This window comes from Colletotrichum lupini, chromosome 3 (assembly GCF_023278565.1).
Source record: "Colletotrichum lupini chromosome 3, complete sequence".
Classification (NCBI taxonomy): Eukaryota; Fungi; Ascomycota; class Sordariomycetes; order Glomerellales; family Glomerellaceae; genus Colletotrichum; species Colletotrichum lupini.
In genome coordinates this window covers 4,815,829-4,832,719 of record NC_064676.1, presented here as the reverse complement: position 1 = coordinate 4,832,719, position 16,891 = coordinate 4,815,829, and the positions used below count along the sequence as shown (strand labels likewise).

Below are 16,891 nucleotides of genomic sequence, written 5' to 3'. Positions count from 1 at the left end.
AATTAATAAGCAATGGAATATTCTAGTAGGAGGTTTTTATGCCTATATGTAGGCGTGTATTTACCTACCTAGACCTTTCGTTAAGCAAGTAACTTCTCATATAGTAATTCAACTATATTACTCTCTTTACTACAAAAACCTCTTTTATATACGCTTATTTCCCCTATATTTATATATTCTTGCTTCTATATGAATACTCACTTTTTATATTCTTTATAAGAATATCCCGCATTACCTCGTTAAAGCTATACGTGCTAGAGATTAGGCTATGAGCACTTAACCAGCGAGGCTATAATGTAGGTATGGGTGTATTGTAAGACTAAAGCCTGTAGAGTCCTTCGTATGGGCTCTGCCTACTGGAAAGTTCTTTCGTGATGCGATCCGTGCACTAGTCGCTGAGTCATCGGCGTCCTGTCGCCGGGCGCATCCCGAATCCATTACAGCGTACAGTTATAGCATATTATAATATATTAATTATATATATTATAAGCTATGCTAAGCTGATATCATCACACTATGTCGAGAACCGTGAGATAATTTCAAAAGATATAAGTACTTTACCTTCTTAGTTCACTAAAAGAAACGGAGGGGTGTGGCGTGACCGCGCATCGGTGAGTCGGCGAATCGGTGCTCAGGTACCCGTTTTCGAGCTTTTACCCCACTAAAAAGTTTCTCGAAGTCGGCATTCGCGCAAGAGTTTCTCGACAAGACCTGGTTCCGTTGCTATTGCAAAGTCTGAGAACGTGTTTCTACACCTCACCATCCGACGATATGCCTCCAAAGCCGCTCGCCTTACCCACACAGCTCCTGAAACAGATCGGTGCGCCGGATCAATCTGCCACCTCAAGATCTAATCCTCGTTGGAAGAGCCAGGGACAGAACAGAAAAGATCGACGGAAAGCCGACAGGCAGTCCAAAAAGCAGCGGCAGACAACAAGAACAACAACATCGCGGGACCACATTGTACAGATCCAAGGTCCTATCAGTAACCACGGAAAGGGCAATGATGGCAAACGTCCTCTCGACGAACCAGAGGAGCCACGCAGCCCAGCCCCGAAAAAGCGCAAGCGGGAGCAAATCAGCAAATACCAAGACGAAGACGACAACGATGACTCCGAGAAGCCTTTAGTATTGAATCACCCGTCTCGCGCCGTGCAAGAAAGGCTGGCCAAAGATGACGCCGAAATCGAGCAGCTTGAGCGTAAATTAGGATTGAAGAAGGGTCGGAAGTCCATCCCCAAGGCTTTCAAGGACGACGGACTCGATGATTTGCTTGGCGATCTCAACGACGGCAACGAATCGGACGAAGGAAGCCACAGAGTCAAGAGCGAGGCCGATGCATGGCTTGCGGCAAAACGAAGGAAAGCGATCCAGGTCCAAGCAAAAATCAGGTCTATAACGGGAAGCGACGACGACGATGATGAGCCGGGGTTTACAGACGAAGGGGTATCAGATGAAGAAAATGACGAAGACGACGAGGACGAAGATGGAATTTTCATGGAAGATCAGGGCGACTCTGATGACCAGGGCTCACTGGGAGATTTCGACTCCGAAGATGAGGAGCCTGTCCAGGAATCCAAACCTATCAGAGAGAACCCATATCTCCCACCAGTCTCAGCTGGCACGCAGCTTCCCAAGTATATCCCTCCGTCGTTGCGAGCACGATCAGGCGGCGATGCAGATCTTGAGGCTCAGATCCGAAGGAAGCTGCAGGGTCCTGTCAACAGGGTCACTGAAGCAAACTTGGTATCCATTGTTGGTGAGATCGACAGGATATATCAGGACAATCCAAGGGGCCACACCAACAATATCTTGACAGGCTTGCTGATGGCTCAAATTTGCGATCCTACAAGCAAGCCCGATACGCTACTCGTCCTGTCAGCCGGCTTCGTTGCTGCTCTCTACAAAGTCATTGGTATCGATTTCGCCGCGCATTTCCTTACCACGGCTGTGGAGCGTTTCCAGGATGAGAGGGACAAAGCAATAGTAGCGGTCAACGAAGACCGCATACCGACGAAGGAGACATCTAATCTCCTCACCGTGCTTGCGGAGATGTACATGTTCCGTGTCGTCGGCAGCAACCTGATATTCGACTTTGTGCGCCTCCTTCTCGAGGATTTATCGGAACTGAATGCCGAGCTCTTACTGCGGATTGTTCGCGTATCAGGCCCTCAACTACGAAAGGACGATCCGTTGGCGCTGAAAGATATCGTCAGTTTGATTCGTCCTGCGGTAGCCAAAATTGGGGAGAGCAACCTGACGGTTCGCACCAGGTTTATGGTCGAGACCATCAGTGACCTCAAGAATAATAAGGTCAAGGCTGGCGCACAGGATCTGGCCATTCTTGGTGAGCATGTCACGCGCATGAGAAAGGTTCTGGGTTCTCTTGACGCGCAAAAGCTCAAGGCATCAGAGCCCCTTCGCATCGGTCTGAAGGATATCGAGAACGCAGACAAGACGGGCAAATGGTGGCTGGTGGGAGCCAGCTGGGCAGGCCAGGATACACGAGCGGCAAATAAGGATAAGGAGAGAAGCGCGATCGCAGGAGATGTTGACGATATGGTGGTTGCAGATGCTGACGATCTGGCGACTCACGATTACACGCAATTGGCACGAGAGCAAGGAATGAACACTGATGTTCGACGAGCCATCTTTATCGCGCTAGTTGCGGCTGCCGACTATCGGGACGCGTACATGCGTATTCTCAAGCTACGACTCAACAAATACAACAGACGCGAGGTGCCAAATGTCCTTCTCCAGTGCTCAGGAGCACAGCAACACTACAATCCTTTCTACACATTGGTATCCAAAAAGTTCTGCACCGATTCACGGATCAAGCATGCATTTCAGGATAGCTTGTGGACGCTATTCCGCAGACTTGGTGAGCCTCTGTTTGGAGAGGAGGCCGAGGAGGAAGACGAGGAGGGGGTAGACGACCGACGTCTCATCAACACTGCTAAGATGATGGGAAGCTTAGTTGCTGACGGCTCTGTCAGTCTTGGGATTCTCAAACCACTCAATCTGGCTTACGTCAGGGAGAAGACCAGCTTGTTCGTCGAGGTAATGCTCATCACTGTGCTTCAAGAGTGCAGTCACGTGAAGGGCAAGAGCCTGGAGCAAGCCCTTGGAGTATGCTTCGGCAGTGGGTTGACGCCAGCCCTCGCGAGGAGCGTAGGCTATTTCTTGCGCAAAAAGGTCCGGGCTACAGACCTTGTTGGCGGCAAGAAAGAGACTAGAAAAGTCAAGGAGGCGTGTAAGATGGCAGAGGCGTTGCTAGAAAAGCCAGACATGGGCGAAGATGCGTAAATCCAACAGCTTGAACATGAACGGGGAAATTTACAACATGACAAAACATCGGTTCGCTCGTGCCTGCGTCCAAGTAGCCCCGTGATTACGATCTGAAATCTCTCAAAGACACTGAAGACAGCCGCAGGCCAATACAAGGTCTCCAGCCCTGCCAGCTACAACCACTTTATTTCGGGTCTTCTGTTTTACTAATCACGGTACAGAAAGTATCATAGACAGATGGAAATGCCAAGACCGACTTCGGATAAGGTATCTCCACTACTGCTGACCGTATCTCACAGCCGGCAACGCGCAGTGTAAATAAATCAGACAGCATGCCTAAGCAGGGAGCCATCTATCCATGCCCGTACATACCCGTTCGGAGGACCCCGGTCACAGTGTGGTATGCCTAGAGCGTTCGATGTAATGACGAGTCCCTTTCCTGGATAATAACCCTCTAGCTGGCGTAAAAACGTATGCTTATGCTACAAACTACCTTTTCGAACTTCTATCCGCTGTCCCTCAGGTGATACAAATTACATGCTTCGAATGTCGTTGTTTCAGGACGCCAAAGCTTTCCACCACTCGCACCATTGCATCGCTGTGACTGGCCTTACATGTGGATCGGCTTGGAGTAGGTGGCCATAGCTGCCTCCTTGAAGGCCTCAGCCAGGGTGGGGTGAGCATGGCAAGTTCTGGCGATGTCTTCGCTGGATGCTCCATATTCGAGAGCAAGAGTGGCCTCCGCAATCATTTCGCCAGCATTGGGACCAATGATGTGGACTCCCAAGATTCTGTCCGTTTCAGGGTCAGCAAGCATCTTGACCATGCCCTCAGTATCCAGGTTCGTCTTGGCGCGGGAGTTGGCGCTGAAGGGGAATGAGCCGACTCGGTAGGGGATGTCTTGAGACTTGAGGTCCTGTTCACTCTGGCCAACCCAAGCAACCTCGGGATGGGTGTACATGACAGACGGGATGACGCCGTAGTTGACGTGACCATGGCCCTTCTTGATATACTCGACAACAGCAACAGCCTCCTCCTCGGCCTTGTGCGCCAGCATAGGTCCAAAGGTGACATCACCAACGCAACGGATGTGAGGGATCTTAGTGCGGTACTCGGAATCGATAATGACACGGCCTCTCTCGTCGAGGTCGAGACCAATGTTCTCAAGGCCCAGTCCGCCCGTGTAAGGTCTACGACCAATCGCGACAAGGACGACGTCGGCATCGAGCTAATAAACAGGTCAGCATCTTCTACCAAACCGGTTTTTGGCCAAGTCTTACCGTCTCCGGCTTGCCACCCTTGGCAGAGTCGACCTCCAACTTGACCTTATCGCCACTCTTGTCGCCGCTCAGAACCTTGGTGCCCGTCTTGAAGGTAATACCCTGTTTCTTAAGAATCTTCTGAGAGCTCTTGGCAATCTCGGCGTCCATTCCGGGGCCGCCAATCTGGCCGAGGAACTCCACAACAGTCACCTTGGAGCCGAGACGGGACCAGACGGAGGCCATCTCCAGACCAATGATGCCGCCACCAATGACAACGAGGGATTCCGGAATCTTGTCGAGAGAGAGCGCACCAGTGCTGGTGACGACGCGCTTCTCGTCAATCTCGAGACCAGGGAAGGGAGTAGCCTCGCTGCCAGTCGCGATCAGGATGTTCTTGCCCTTCACAGAGGTCTCGCCACCGTCATTGAGAGAGACTTTGATCTCGTTCTCGTTGACGAAGGTGCCGGCACCCTTGATGTATTCGACACCATTCTTCTTGAAGAGGAATTCGACACCCTTAGTCAGGCCGCCGACGGCGGTGTCCTTAGCCTTCATGAACTGCTCCAGGTTGACCTTTACGTCTGAGACATCGATTCCGCGGTTCTTGGTATCATGTTTGATGGTGTGGTAAAGGTGAGAATTGTTGAGGAGTGCCTTCGAGGGAATACAGCCAACATTGAGGCATGTTCCACCTAGGGTACCTCGCTTTTCGATGCAGGCAACCTTCAGGCCCTCTTGACCAGCTTTGATCGCAGCGACATAGCCGGCAACGCCACCGCCAATGACAACGAGATCGTTCTCCTCTGATAACAGGGTCAGTGGCGTCACAAGCAGTATATTCGGGGTATAAGCAACGTACCAGAGGACGAGGCGTAGGCACGGCTCCATCTGGAGAGCTGGGGTGCGACGGCGGGGAGTCTACAAACAGCTGTCAGCTTGGAAAGAATGAGGCTCTGCTATCAGGGTCCTTTACGAGGGTTTTCTGAAAGCCGACTTGGCTGCAGCGCGCGGTATCAATCGACTGGAGAGCATAGTGGCCTATTCCGATGGATGCTCGGATGTGGTGACGAGAGGAGGATGACGGTGATGATGGAGAGGGATGGAATGCGCCGGGCTGTTAATGAGCGGCGATTCACGGCAAGTGAGGGTCGACGGGTGGATGGGCGAATGAGTTTGGACGGGCCACGGCTGTGCAAGCTTCGGATTGAATTGGAGCTCTCGGCCATTACGATTTTTTTCGTGGCTGACAGGTACTTCTGGGCCACACCAGGGTGGAGCAGAATCAATCGCCGCTTTCGCTTGGAGCATCTCATCTCCGGGGTTTTCGCGTTGAGAAATGTGCACGGTCAACGTGACGGTAGAGTAACGTAAAGCGGCAGGGAGAAATTGCCAGGATCTAAGTGACTAGCTCAAGGACTACGAGCCCATCGTTTGGTTGACTAACGGCATTATCCTAGTGCTACTAAAGCGGCGTGTGGCCGACGTTGCATGCCTGAATGAAAGACCCTTTCTCTTCTAACAGCGGCAACCCCCAACGTTCTTGGATAGATGGTTCATTGCCTTCCCCTAGCTAATGTGCCGTTATTTCCCGCACTGAGGCGCGATTAGCCGCTACGGGAGTCCTCGCCGAGATCCTTACTTATAACCTACTTTGGGGTTTTAATAGAGGAACTATATAAACTCGTCTAACTCGTATCTACGCTAGCCTGTGCCCACTCTATAAAGCTTTAATAAGACCTAAATATTTTTTTAAAAAAGAAACCCTATTTTAAAAGAATTAAGTAAAAGTTAATTTTATAAATTTGTTATTATTAATTTTTTTATTTTTACTTTTACTAACTACTCGGGCAATTCTTGATATTAATTATACCGTATTAATATATAGTATTAATAAATACTCTTATTATTTTAATGGACTATTTTTTTAAATTTTTTATCTTTTTAACTTTTTTTTTATAAAGTTTATAATTATAGATTATTAATAGCGATATTAAGCACTTAACGCTATTATTTTATAAGCTACCTACTTAGCTAAGTTTGCGGCCCGCTAAGTAATAATAGCTTATAATAGTAGTATTAAAAATTCCCTCGTTATTACTATTAAAAATAATATTAACCTTACGATATCTACCCTAATACTTTTAACTTTGACTTATATATATATATATATATATTTATTACCTCGTTTTTTTTGTTAAAATTAAAAACGCTACTTCCCTTATTATTTATTATTATTATATTATTATTATTACTATTTAATCGTTTACTTTAAATATATTTTATTAAAATACCGAGACGTTAATAGCTTATTAACCCTTAGGGCTTCTTTAATAGCTAGAAGTTCGATCTTATAAATATTATACTAAACGACCCCGAGCTATAAAAAGACTATTTTAATAAATATTATATTAATAATATCGACTTACGGAAGATAGATAGATATATTATTATAAGTATTACCTTTATTAGCGCCTTTTTAATATAATAAAATAATATAAATAAGCCTAGATTTAATAATATAATTAAGAGCTTAGAAAGAGCGTAAGCGAGCGTATTAAATAAGAATAATAGTAGGGAGAGGTTATTATTAAATAAAATAAAAAGAGAAAGTAAGGAGTAGTATTTAGCTATTTAAAGGGTAATTAATATTTATTTTAATATTCTACTTTTACTAGCTACTCGGGCGATTCTTAATATTAATTATATAATATTAATATACGGTATTAATAAATACTTATACTATCTCGCTAGATTAATTTTTTTAAATTTTTTAACTTTTTAACTTTCCCTCTTATAAAGTTTATAACCCCCCCGATAGAGCAATCCGCCGGGGCCGTACCGTATATTACGTATTAAAGAAAACTAAGTATATTACGCTCTATACTTAATTACTAATGAAAATAGCTCCCGACCTTCCCCCATATAAAGTCCTCTAAGTTCTAGCTATTTAGAGGGTAAGCTATACTTATTCTAACGTATATAAGACCCCTTAATACTAGCTTATATAAATAGCTAGATCCTATGTTATATACTCTTTTTTATTAAGGGTTAGGAGGCCCCTTATATATTCCCTTATATTTATAACATAGCCCATATTAAAGGGATTTTTAACTTTATAAAATATAATTTTTAAATTAATATTAATATATTAGATCTTAATATCTATATTAACCTAGCTATTTACGGCGTTTATATTATTACTTAGCTAAATTCTATATTATTAAAAAGTACTTTACTAATCCTCGGGCGTACTTATATTAGCTACGATAACTATAATATCGAGCTAGCTAAAGAGGGCGCCTAGCCTAAGAGGGGTAGACTTATTAACGGGTATTTTTAGTTCTAACTTACTAATTATTAACTATATACTAAGAATAGAGTAGTAATTTATATATTAATAAGTTTATTTAGTAAATTTATTTAGTAGATTTGTTTAGTTTAAATAGAGAGTAGCTTTAGGTAATATTAGAAATAATAAGGATAAAAAGAATCGTTATAAGCTCTAGTATAAGTAATAGATATTAACCTATTTAGCCCTTTTTTTAGAAACCTCTATATTATTATTAAAGTTTAGAACCTTTATAGTTAAGGGCTACCTCTAACTATTATAGCTAATTATTACGGCTAATTATTATAATTAACCTCTACCGTTAACCTTTCTAACCGGCGCTATTATATAAGTATATCGCTTAGCTTATTATTAATAAGTAGCTGAAGAGGGCAGCTTACCTATCCCGAATTATATAGTAGTTTTTATATCGAAATTATTATATTATATTAAGCGCGTACTTAGGGTATATTATGCGTATTATATAGTTAAAAAGTATACCGTATTATATAATTTCCCTTAAAAATATAATCCCGTTAAGGTCGATCTTTTGTGCTTATAAAGCCGGAAAAAAACTATTTTATAAAGTTTATAACTACGGATTATTAATAGTAATATTAGGTATTAACGCTACTACTTTATAAGCTTACTACGTACCTAGTTAAGTTAACTACCCTTTTAAGTATAGTAGCTTATAATAGTAGTATTAAAGATACCCTCGTCGCTACCGTTAAAAATAATACTAACCTTACGATATTTACCCTAATATTTTTAACTTTAACTCGTATATATATATATTCGTTACCTCGTTTTCTTTATTAAAGTTAAAAACGCTTCTTTTACTATTACTATCGCTATTATTATTACGATTTAACTATCTATCTTAAGTATACTTTATTAAAATACTAAGACGCTAATAGCTCGTTAACCCTTAGGGCTTCCTTAATAATTAAAAGTTTAATCCAATAAGTATTATACTAAATAACCCCGAGCTATAAAAAGACCGCTTTAATAAATACTATATTAATAATATTAATTTATGAAAAATAAATAAATTATTATATTAAAAGGGCGCTAATATTAGCGCCCTTTTAATATAATGAAGTAGTATAAATAAGCCTAAACTTAATAATATAATTAGGAGCTTAGAAAGAGCATAGTTAAGCGTATTAAATAGGAATATTAGGGAGAGGTTATTATTAAATAAAATAAAAGGAGAAAGTAAGGGGTAGTATTTAGTTATTAAAAAAGTAATTAATATACTACGGTAGCGGGGTTATTAATATTTTAAGTTTAGTTAGTATTAATAGTTAATAATAGCTACGGCTAGCTATAATTAGTTATAAAGTTTTATTAAAGTACGTAATAAAAACACTTAATATTAACCCTAATAAACTAGCTTACCCATAAAGGCGAAAATAGCCCTTAATAAGGCAGACCGGACCCTAAAGGGAGGGTAATTAATATATTATAGCGGGATCGTTAGTATTGAGTAATAGTTACGGCCGGCTATAATTAGTTATAAAGTTTTGTTAAAGTACGTAATAAAATACTTAATATTAACCCTAATAAACTAGCTTACTTTTCCCTTTAGGGTCCGGTCCGCCTCATTAGGGGCCATCTTCGCCTTTATAAGCAAGCTAGTTTATTAAAGTTAATATTAAGTTTTTATTACGTACTTAATAAGACTTTATAATTAACTATAGCTAGCCGTAGCCGTTACTAACTAGTTATTAATACTAACTAAACTTAAAATATTAATAACCCCGCTACTATAATATATTAATTACCTTTTTAATAACTAAATACTACCCCTTATTTTTTCTTTTTATTTTATTTAATAATAACCTCTCTTTATTAATATTCTTATTTAATATACTTATTTACGCTCTTTTTAAGCTCTTAATTATATTATTAAGTCTAGGCTTATTTATACTACTTTATTATATTAAAAAAGTACTAATAAGGGCGACGCTTATTATAATATATTTATTCGTTTTTTATAAATCGATATTACTAATATAATATTTAGTAAAGTAGTCTTTTTATAGCTCGGGGTTATCTAGTATAATACTCGTAAAATTAAATAACTTTTAGCTATTAAAGAAGCCCTAAGGGTCGACGAGTTATTAATAACGTCTTAGTATTTTAATAAAGTATACTTAAAGTAGATAGTTAAATAGTAATAGTAATAGCGCGATAGTAATAAATAGCGAGAGAAGCGTTTTTAACTTTAATAAAAAAAACGAAGTAATAAATATATTTATATATATATATTGTAAATATCGTAAGGTCGGTATTATTTAATAACGGCAACGAGGGCATCTCCAATATTACTATTATAAACTATTATACTTAAAAGGGTAGCTAATTTAACTAGGTATATAGTAAGCTTATAAAGTAGTAGCGTCGGGTACTTAATATTACCGTCCGTTAATAATCCGTAGTTATAAACTTTATAAGAGGGAAAGTTAAAAAAGTAGAAAATTTAAAAAGAATAGTCTATTAAGATAGTATAAGTATCTATTAATATTATATATTAATACTATATAATCGATATTGAGAACCGTCCGAGTAGTTAGTAAAGGTAGAATACTAAAATAAAACTAGCTTATTTATAAAAACGAAAATAGCCCCTAATAAGGCGGACCGGACCCTAAAGGGAAATTTATTATTATATTCTACCTTTACTAATTACTTAAGTAGTGTTTAATATTGATTATATAATATTAATATATAAGATTAATATATAAGATTAATAAATACTCCTATTATCTTAATAAACTATTTTTTTATATTTTCTATCTTTTTAATTTTCCTTTTTATCTATGTATTTATTTTACTTTTACTAGTTACTTAGGTAGTTCTTAATATCGATTATATAGTATTAATATATAGTATTAATAGATACTCCTACTAGTTTAATAAACTATTTCTTTAAAATTTTCTAACTTTTTAACTTTCCTTTTTATAAAGTTTATAATTATAGATTATTAATAGTAATATTAGGCGCCTAATACTATTACTTTATAAGCTACTTATTTAGTTAAGTTTATTACCCTCTAGGTAATAATAATTTATAATAGTATAGTATTAGAGATGCCCTCGTTACTATTATTAAGAATAATACCGACCTTCTTATTATTAATATTTATACGCTTTTAATTTTAATTTATATATATATATATATATATTCGTTACCTCGTTTCTTTTATTAAAATTAAAAAACGCTACTTCCCTCGCCGTTTATTATTATTACCTTATTACTATTATTTTATTACTATTACTTTATTACTATTACTATTACTATCGTTATTAAATCGTTTACTTATTTTTAAATATATATTATTAAAATACTAAGACGCGTAGTTATTATCGACCCCTAGGGCTTCTTTAATAGTTAAAAGTTCGATTTTATAAGTATTATACTAGAGGACCCCGAACTATAGTACGGCTATCTTAAGGAATACGGATTAAATATTATTAATTTGAAAATTAAAAAGATATATAATAATATAGTTATTATTTTAATAAGTACCTAGCTTATATAATATAATAGCTTCGAAATACCTAACTAATTTTAGAGTATTATTAATATTTTAAAAACGTAGTATAGAAGTAGGTTAGGAAAAATTAAGAGGGATATTCTAGAGTTATTAAATAAGGTAAAAAGTAGGGGGTAGTTTTTAATTATTTAAAGAGCGATTAATATATTATAACGGGATTATTAATATTTACTTAGTAACGACTACGGCCGGCTATTATTAGTTATAAAGTTTGTTACGTAAAAGAAAATACTCGATATTAACTTTAATAGACTAGCTTACTTATAAAGGCAAAGATGGCCCCTAATGAGGCGGACCGGACCCTAAAGGGAACTTTCCTTTTTATAAAGTTTATAACTATAGCTAGATATATTATTAATAATAATATTAGGCGCCTAATATTACTACTTTATAAGCTTAATTAATATACTTACGTAACTAGCTAAGTTAGCTACCTTTCTAATTAATAATAGCTTATAATAGTATAGTATTAGAAATGCCCTCGTTATTATTATTTAGAATAATACTAACCTTTTTATTATTAATATTTATTATATATAATATATATATATATATATATATATATATATATAGGAATTAATATACTAGCGTCGTAAATTAATATACCGGCGTCGCTCTTATATTAGCGTTATTATTTTATTTTTTAATTAGTTTAAAAAAAATAGTACCTCCCTATAAAAATAATAAGGGTAATTATATTAATATAGCTATTCTTTTTATTCTCTCTAACTTAAGCTCTAGTTTAAAATTTTTAAAAATAAGAATATTATTATAACTTACGTACTTATTTAGAACTAATATATTACTTATTTAAAATTTATAAATCTTAAATTAATTAATAATATAAGCTTTTATAAATCTTAAATAAGTAAGGCTTTTTCTTATTATATATTTAAAATATATAAAAAAAAAATTATAATAACGTCTATTTAACTACTTCTTTTAACGTAGTTATAATAATTTATTATTATTATGAAGTCCTTTTTATTAACTCCGTTTTTTTTAAATACTAAGTTATATTAATTACTTACTTATATAATTCCTTATTATCCTCTCTTTATTAAAAACGCTAAACTAGCTCTTTATTTATTATTAAAATAAGCTCGATATTTAGTTTTAACTTAATTAACTTATTTCTTTTATAAGCTTAGCTAGTATTAACTTATTTTTATTTTTAAATAAATAGCCTCGCTTTTTATTATTAATACTTTAGTTATTATAAATAATACGAGCTTAACTAGCTAACTAGCCTTTTTTAAATAAAACTAGTTATAATAAAATAAGTTATATTATATTTTTTAACTTATTATAAAGGGATAAAATAATTTTAAGGTTAAAAATCCGGTAATATAAATTTAAAAAAATGTTTTTTAAAAACGTTACTAAGGGTATATTTTTTATTTATTAAAAGTAGTTAAATTTAATATTTTAAAATAGACTTTATAATAATATAAAATACTTAGCTTAATTTAAATAATATCATTTAAATTATAAGATCCGAGGGGGTTTAAAAATAACTTCTTATTAAATAGTATTACTTTCTTTATAAGCCGGCCTTACGTCCTAATTAAAATAAGATATTTTAAAAAAAGTATTATTTAAAGTTTATTTAAGTATTTAAAATAAGTACTTATATACTCTTAGTTTATAAATACTTTATTTTTTACATAAGCTTAATAAAAGCGTAGCTCTTAGTTACTAATTATATTTTATATAACGTTAATAAGCCGATATAAGTAACTAAGACTATTTAAAAAATAACTCTTGATATTATTATTACTTAACTTAGTATTAAAAGTAATATAAGTACTAAAGTTTTAATATTTTTAAATAAAATAATAAGCTTATTATGCTCTTAAAAGTAAGTATATTACGTAAAAGTACTAGAAGATTAGGTATTAGTTATTAAACTTTTTATAGAGCTTAGTCTAGGCTTTTTTAAAAATATAGTTAGTTTTAGCGAAAATAATAAGCTTTTATATTATAAAAACCCTACGATACGTATAAGGGGGGGGCTTATTAATAAGCATATTAATATAGGCCTTATCCTTATATAACTAATATCCCTTATTATTAAACCCACTACTATTATTATTATAACTACGGTCCTTAACCTACTTTTATTTAGCCCTAAGTATAATATTAAAATTAATATAATAAATATAGAGTTATTATTAAACGTTTAGGAACTACTTATTTAGTATAGCTTTTATTTATTTATTGTAATTTATAATAATAATAATAGGGTAATAAACTAAGTATTAGTTTATAAGTTAGTAAATACTCATTAAAAAAAAACTAAAAACTCTCTAATTTCTTATTATTAATAAGGCTAAACGTAGCGTTATAAATAGATCTAAAGTAGGTCTACTTAGTAACTTAAAAAAGAGGGAGCTTAAAGCGATTAGTATTATAAGTATTATTAAAGCTAATTATTTTAAAAAATCGCTTTTATATTTAGAAATAATAAAAAAAGGTCTAGATAAGGCTAATAAAGCGGTTTAGCTCGTTATTTACTTATTTTACTATATATAGAATATTCTACTTATTAAATAGCTTAATTAATATTATAATTAATAAATATTTAGCTAGTTTTTTTTAGTTTATATAAACCCTAGTATTATAAATATCTCGCTAAGTAAATAAGGACTCTAGGAACTACTTTTAAATAATAATATATATATCCCGAGCCCGAATCCTAACTTATTAGTTTATAGTTTTAATAATATCTTTAATTATTTTAATAAGCTTATAATATAAAAAGTATATAGAGGCTTTAAAGTTAGGGTTATAATTATACTATTTATACTAAGGGTTTAAATAATAATATAATAATTATTTATTCTCTTTTTAAGCCTCGGTAATAACTTATTATTTATAACCGTATTTTTAAAACTAATATTATTAAATACTAACGCTTTTTATAAGCCTAGGCTTACTAAATTAATTATATTAAAAAGTATATTAAATAATTTAGCCTCGAGCTTTATACTTATTTTATTTTATAATACTAAATTTATTAGCTTTTATAAAGTTATTAACTTAGTTAAAGAGGGTATTATAAGTTTATTTTAAATTATTAAGAATCGGTAGGTTTAGGATTTAGGTTATAAGAGGAGAAGAAGATTAGTTATTTAGAGTATAATAAAAGGCTATAGTTTAAAAAAACGTTTCGTTTTAAGTAAAGAATAGTTATAGGGGTAAATAGGGTAGTAAGTTAACTTAGGGACCTTATATTTATTATTATTAATAAATATATTCTTATTATTAAAATAATACTATTATTAGTTATTAATTAGTCTTAACAACCTATTTAATAAGCTAAAGAGTATTATTAAACTACTTTATTATAAAATAAGAAGGTTATTAGGACTATTTATTTAGGAGAAAAGGGTTATATTTTAAAGAAAGTTATAAGAGGGTAGTTTACTAGGTTTTTATTATTTCCTTAGGGAAATAGTAAATAAAATATAATATAAGCTCTATATTAAGGTAATTATTTATAAAAGGTTATATATTTTATAATATATTAACTAGGAGCTCAGTAATAAGGTTGCGCTACTTTTTAAAATTACTAATTTTATATAATTAGCTAACGCTAAAGTAGCTACTTTTTAAAAAGGGAGATAATAGTAATTAGTTAAATAATAATAAGAGGCCGTAATTAATTAATAATTATTCTTATAGAGGGGGAAGACTTTTAATAGGGGTATTATTTTAAAATTAGTTTTAAAAAACGTTTCTAACTCTAATTATAAAAGCTATTATAAATAAATATTATAAATTAAACTTCGAGGCTTAATAATATAACCTAAGCGTAAAAGGAGTAAAAGAATAAAGGCTTAGGATACTTTATAAGTATTTAATAGAATTTAATTATATTAATAATCTTTTTTTAGACTAATTAAAAAATAGAATAGCGACGCCCGTATAAAAGCGACGCCCGTATATTAATTTATAACGCCCGTATATTAATTCCCTAAAATAATTATTTATAAAAAGTTATATATTTTATAATATATTAACTAGGAGCTTAATAATAAAGTTATGCTACTCTTTAAGACTACTAATTTAATAAATTAACTAATACTAAGGTAGCTACTTTTTAAAAAAGGAGATAATAGTAATTAATTAGATAATAATAAAAAGCCGCAATTAATTAATAGTTATTTTTATGAAGGGGGAAGTCTCTTAATAAGGGTATTATTTTAATATTAGCTTTAAAGAACGTCTTTAATTCTAATTATAAAAATTATTATAAATAAATACTATAAATTAAATTTCGAGGTTTAATAATATAACTCAAGTATAAAGAGAGTAAAAGAATAAAGGCTTAGGATATTTTATAAGTATTTAGTAAAATCTAACTATATTAAAATTTTTTTTTAAACTATTTAAAAAGTAAAATAGCGACGCTAGTATAAGAGCGACGCCGGTATATTAATTTACGATATTAATATATTAATTCCTATATATATAGTTTATTAAAATCCCCCTAATAAAGCAATTTACCGGGGCCGGACTATATATTACGTATTAAAAAAAACTAAGTATATTACGCTCTATACTTAATTACTAATTAAAATAACTCCCGACTTTTTATTATAGTTGTCTAAGTTCCAACTATTTAGAGAGTAAGCTATACTTATTTTAATATATATAAGACTTCTTAATATTAACTTACGTAAGTAGTTAGATCCCGTATTATATACTCCTTTTTATTAAAAGTTAAGGGACCCTTTATATATTTCTTTATATTTATAATATAGTATTACGACTTAATACGTATAACAAGGTTAGGGCCTCGCCCTATAGGACCTACGGCGGCTACTATACTGTATATATAAAAGTACGGATTTAGAGTAACTCCTCTCGGAGCGGAAGAACTATAAATAAATTACGTAACTACGATTATTTATTTTAATATTCTACTTTTACTAGCTACTCGGGCGATTCTTAATATCGTTTATATAGTATTAATATATAATATTAATAGATACTCCTACTATCTTAATAATTTTTTTTTTTAGATTTTCTAACTTAATAACTTTCTTTTTTATAAAGTTTATAACTATAGATTATTAACGGATAATAATATTAAGTACTTAACGCTACTACTTTATAAGCCCGCACACCTAGCTAAGTTAGCTACTTTTCTAAGTATAATAGCTTATAATAATAGTATTAGAGATGCCCTCGTTACTATTATTAAATAATACCGACCTTATAATATTTATTATACTTTTAACTTTAACTTATATATATATATATATATTCGTTACCTCCTTTCCTTTATCGAAGTTAAAAAATGCTTAAGTATACTTTATTAAAATACCGAGACGCTAATAGCTCGTCGACCCTTAGGGCTTCCTTAATAACTAGAAGTTCGATCCTATAAGTATTATACTAAACGACCCCGAGCTATAAAAAGACCGCCTTAATAGATA

At 33.5% G+C, this 16,891-nt stretch overlaps 2 protein-coding genes across 2 annotated transcripts; one reads left to right on the top strand and one right to left on the bottom strand.

Moving 5' to 3' along the window:
* Positions 1-771: 771 nt before the first annotated feature.
* Positions 772-3,306, top strand: CLUP02_06190 (MIF4G domain-containing protein; the record flags this gene model as incomplete). Its single annotated transcript, XM_049285191.1, has 1 exon — positions 772-3,306. The coding sequence occupies one exon, from the start codon at positions 772-774 to the stop codon at positions 3,304-3,306; it is 2,535 nt and encodes an 844-aa protein (XP_049142334.1).
* Positions 3,307-3,898: 592 nt separating this feature from the next.
* Positions 3,899-9,499, bottom strand: CLUP02_06189 (dihydrolipoyl dehydrogenase; the record flags this gene model as incomplete). The annotated part of the gene is made up of 6 exons (XM_049285190.1): positions 3,899-4,516; positions 4,569-5,353; positions 5,410-5,468; positions 5,524-5,588; positions 5,619-5,954; positions 9,461-9,499. 6 exons carry the CDS (start codon positions 9,497-9,499, stop codon positions 3,899-3,901), a joined length of 1,902 nt encoding a protein of 633 aa, XP_049142333.1.
* Between the last annotated feature and the right edge of the window lie 7,392 nt (positions 9,500-16,891).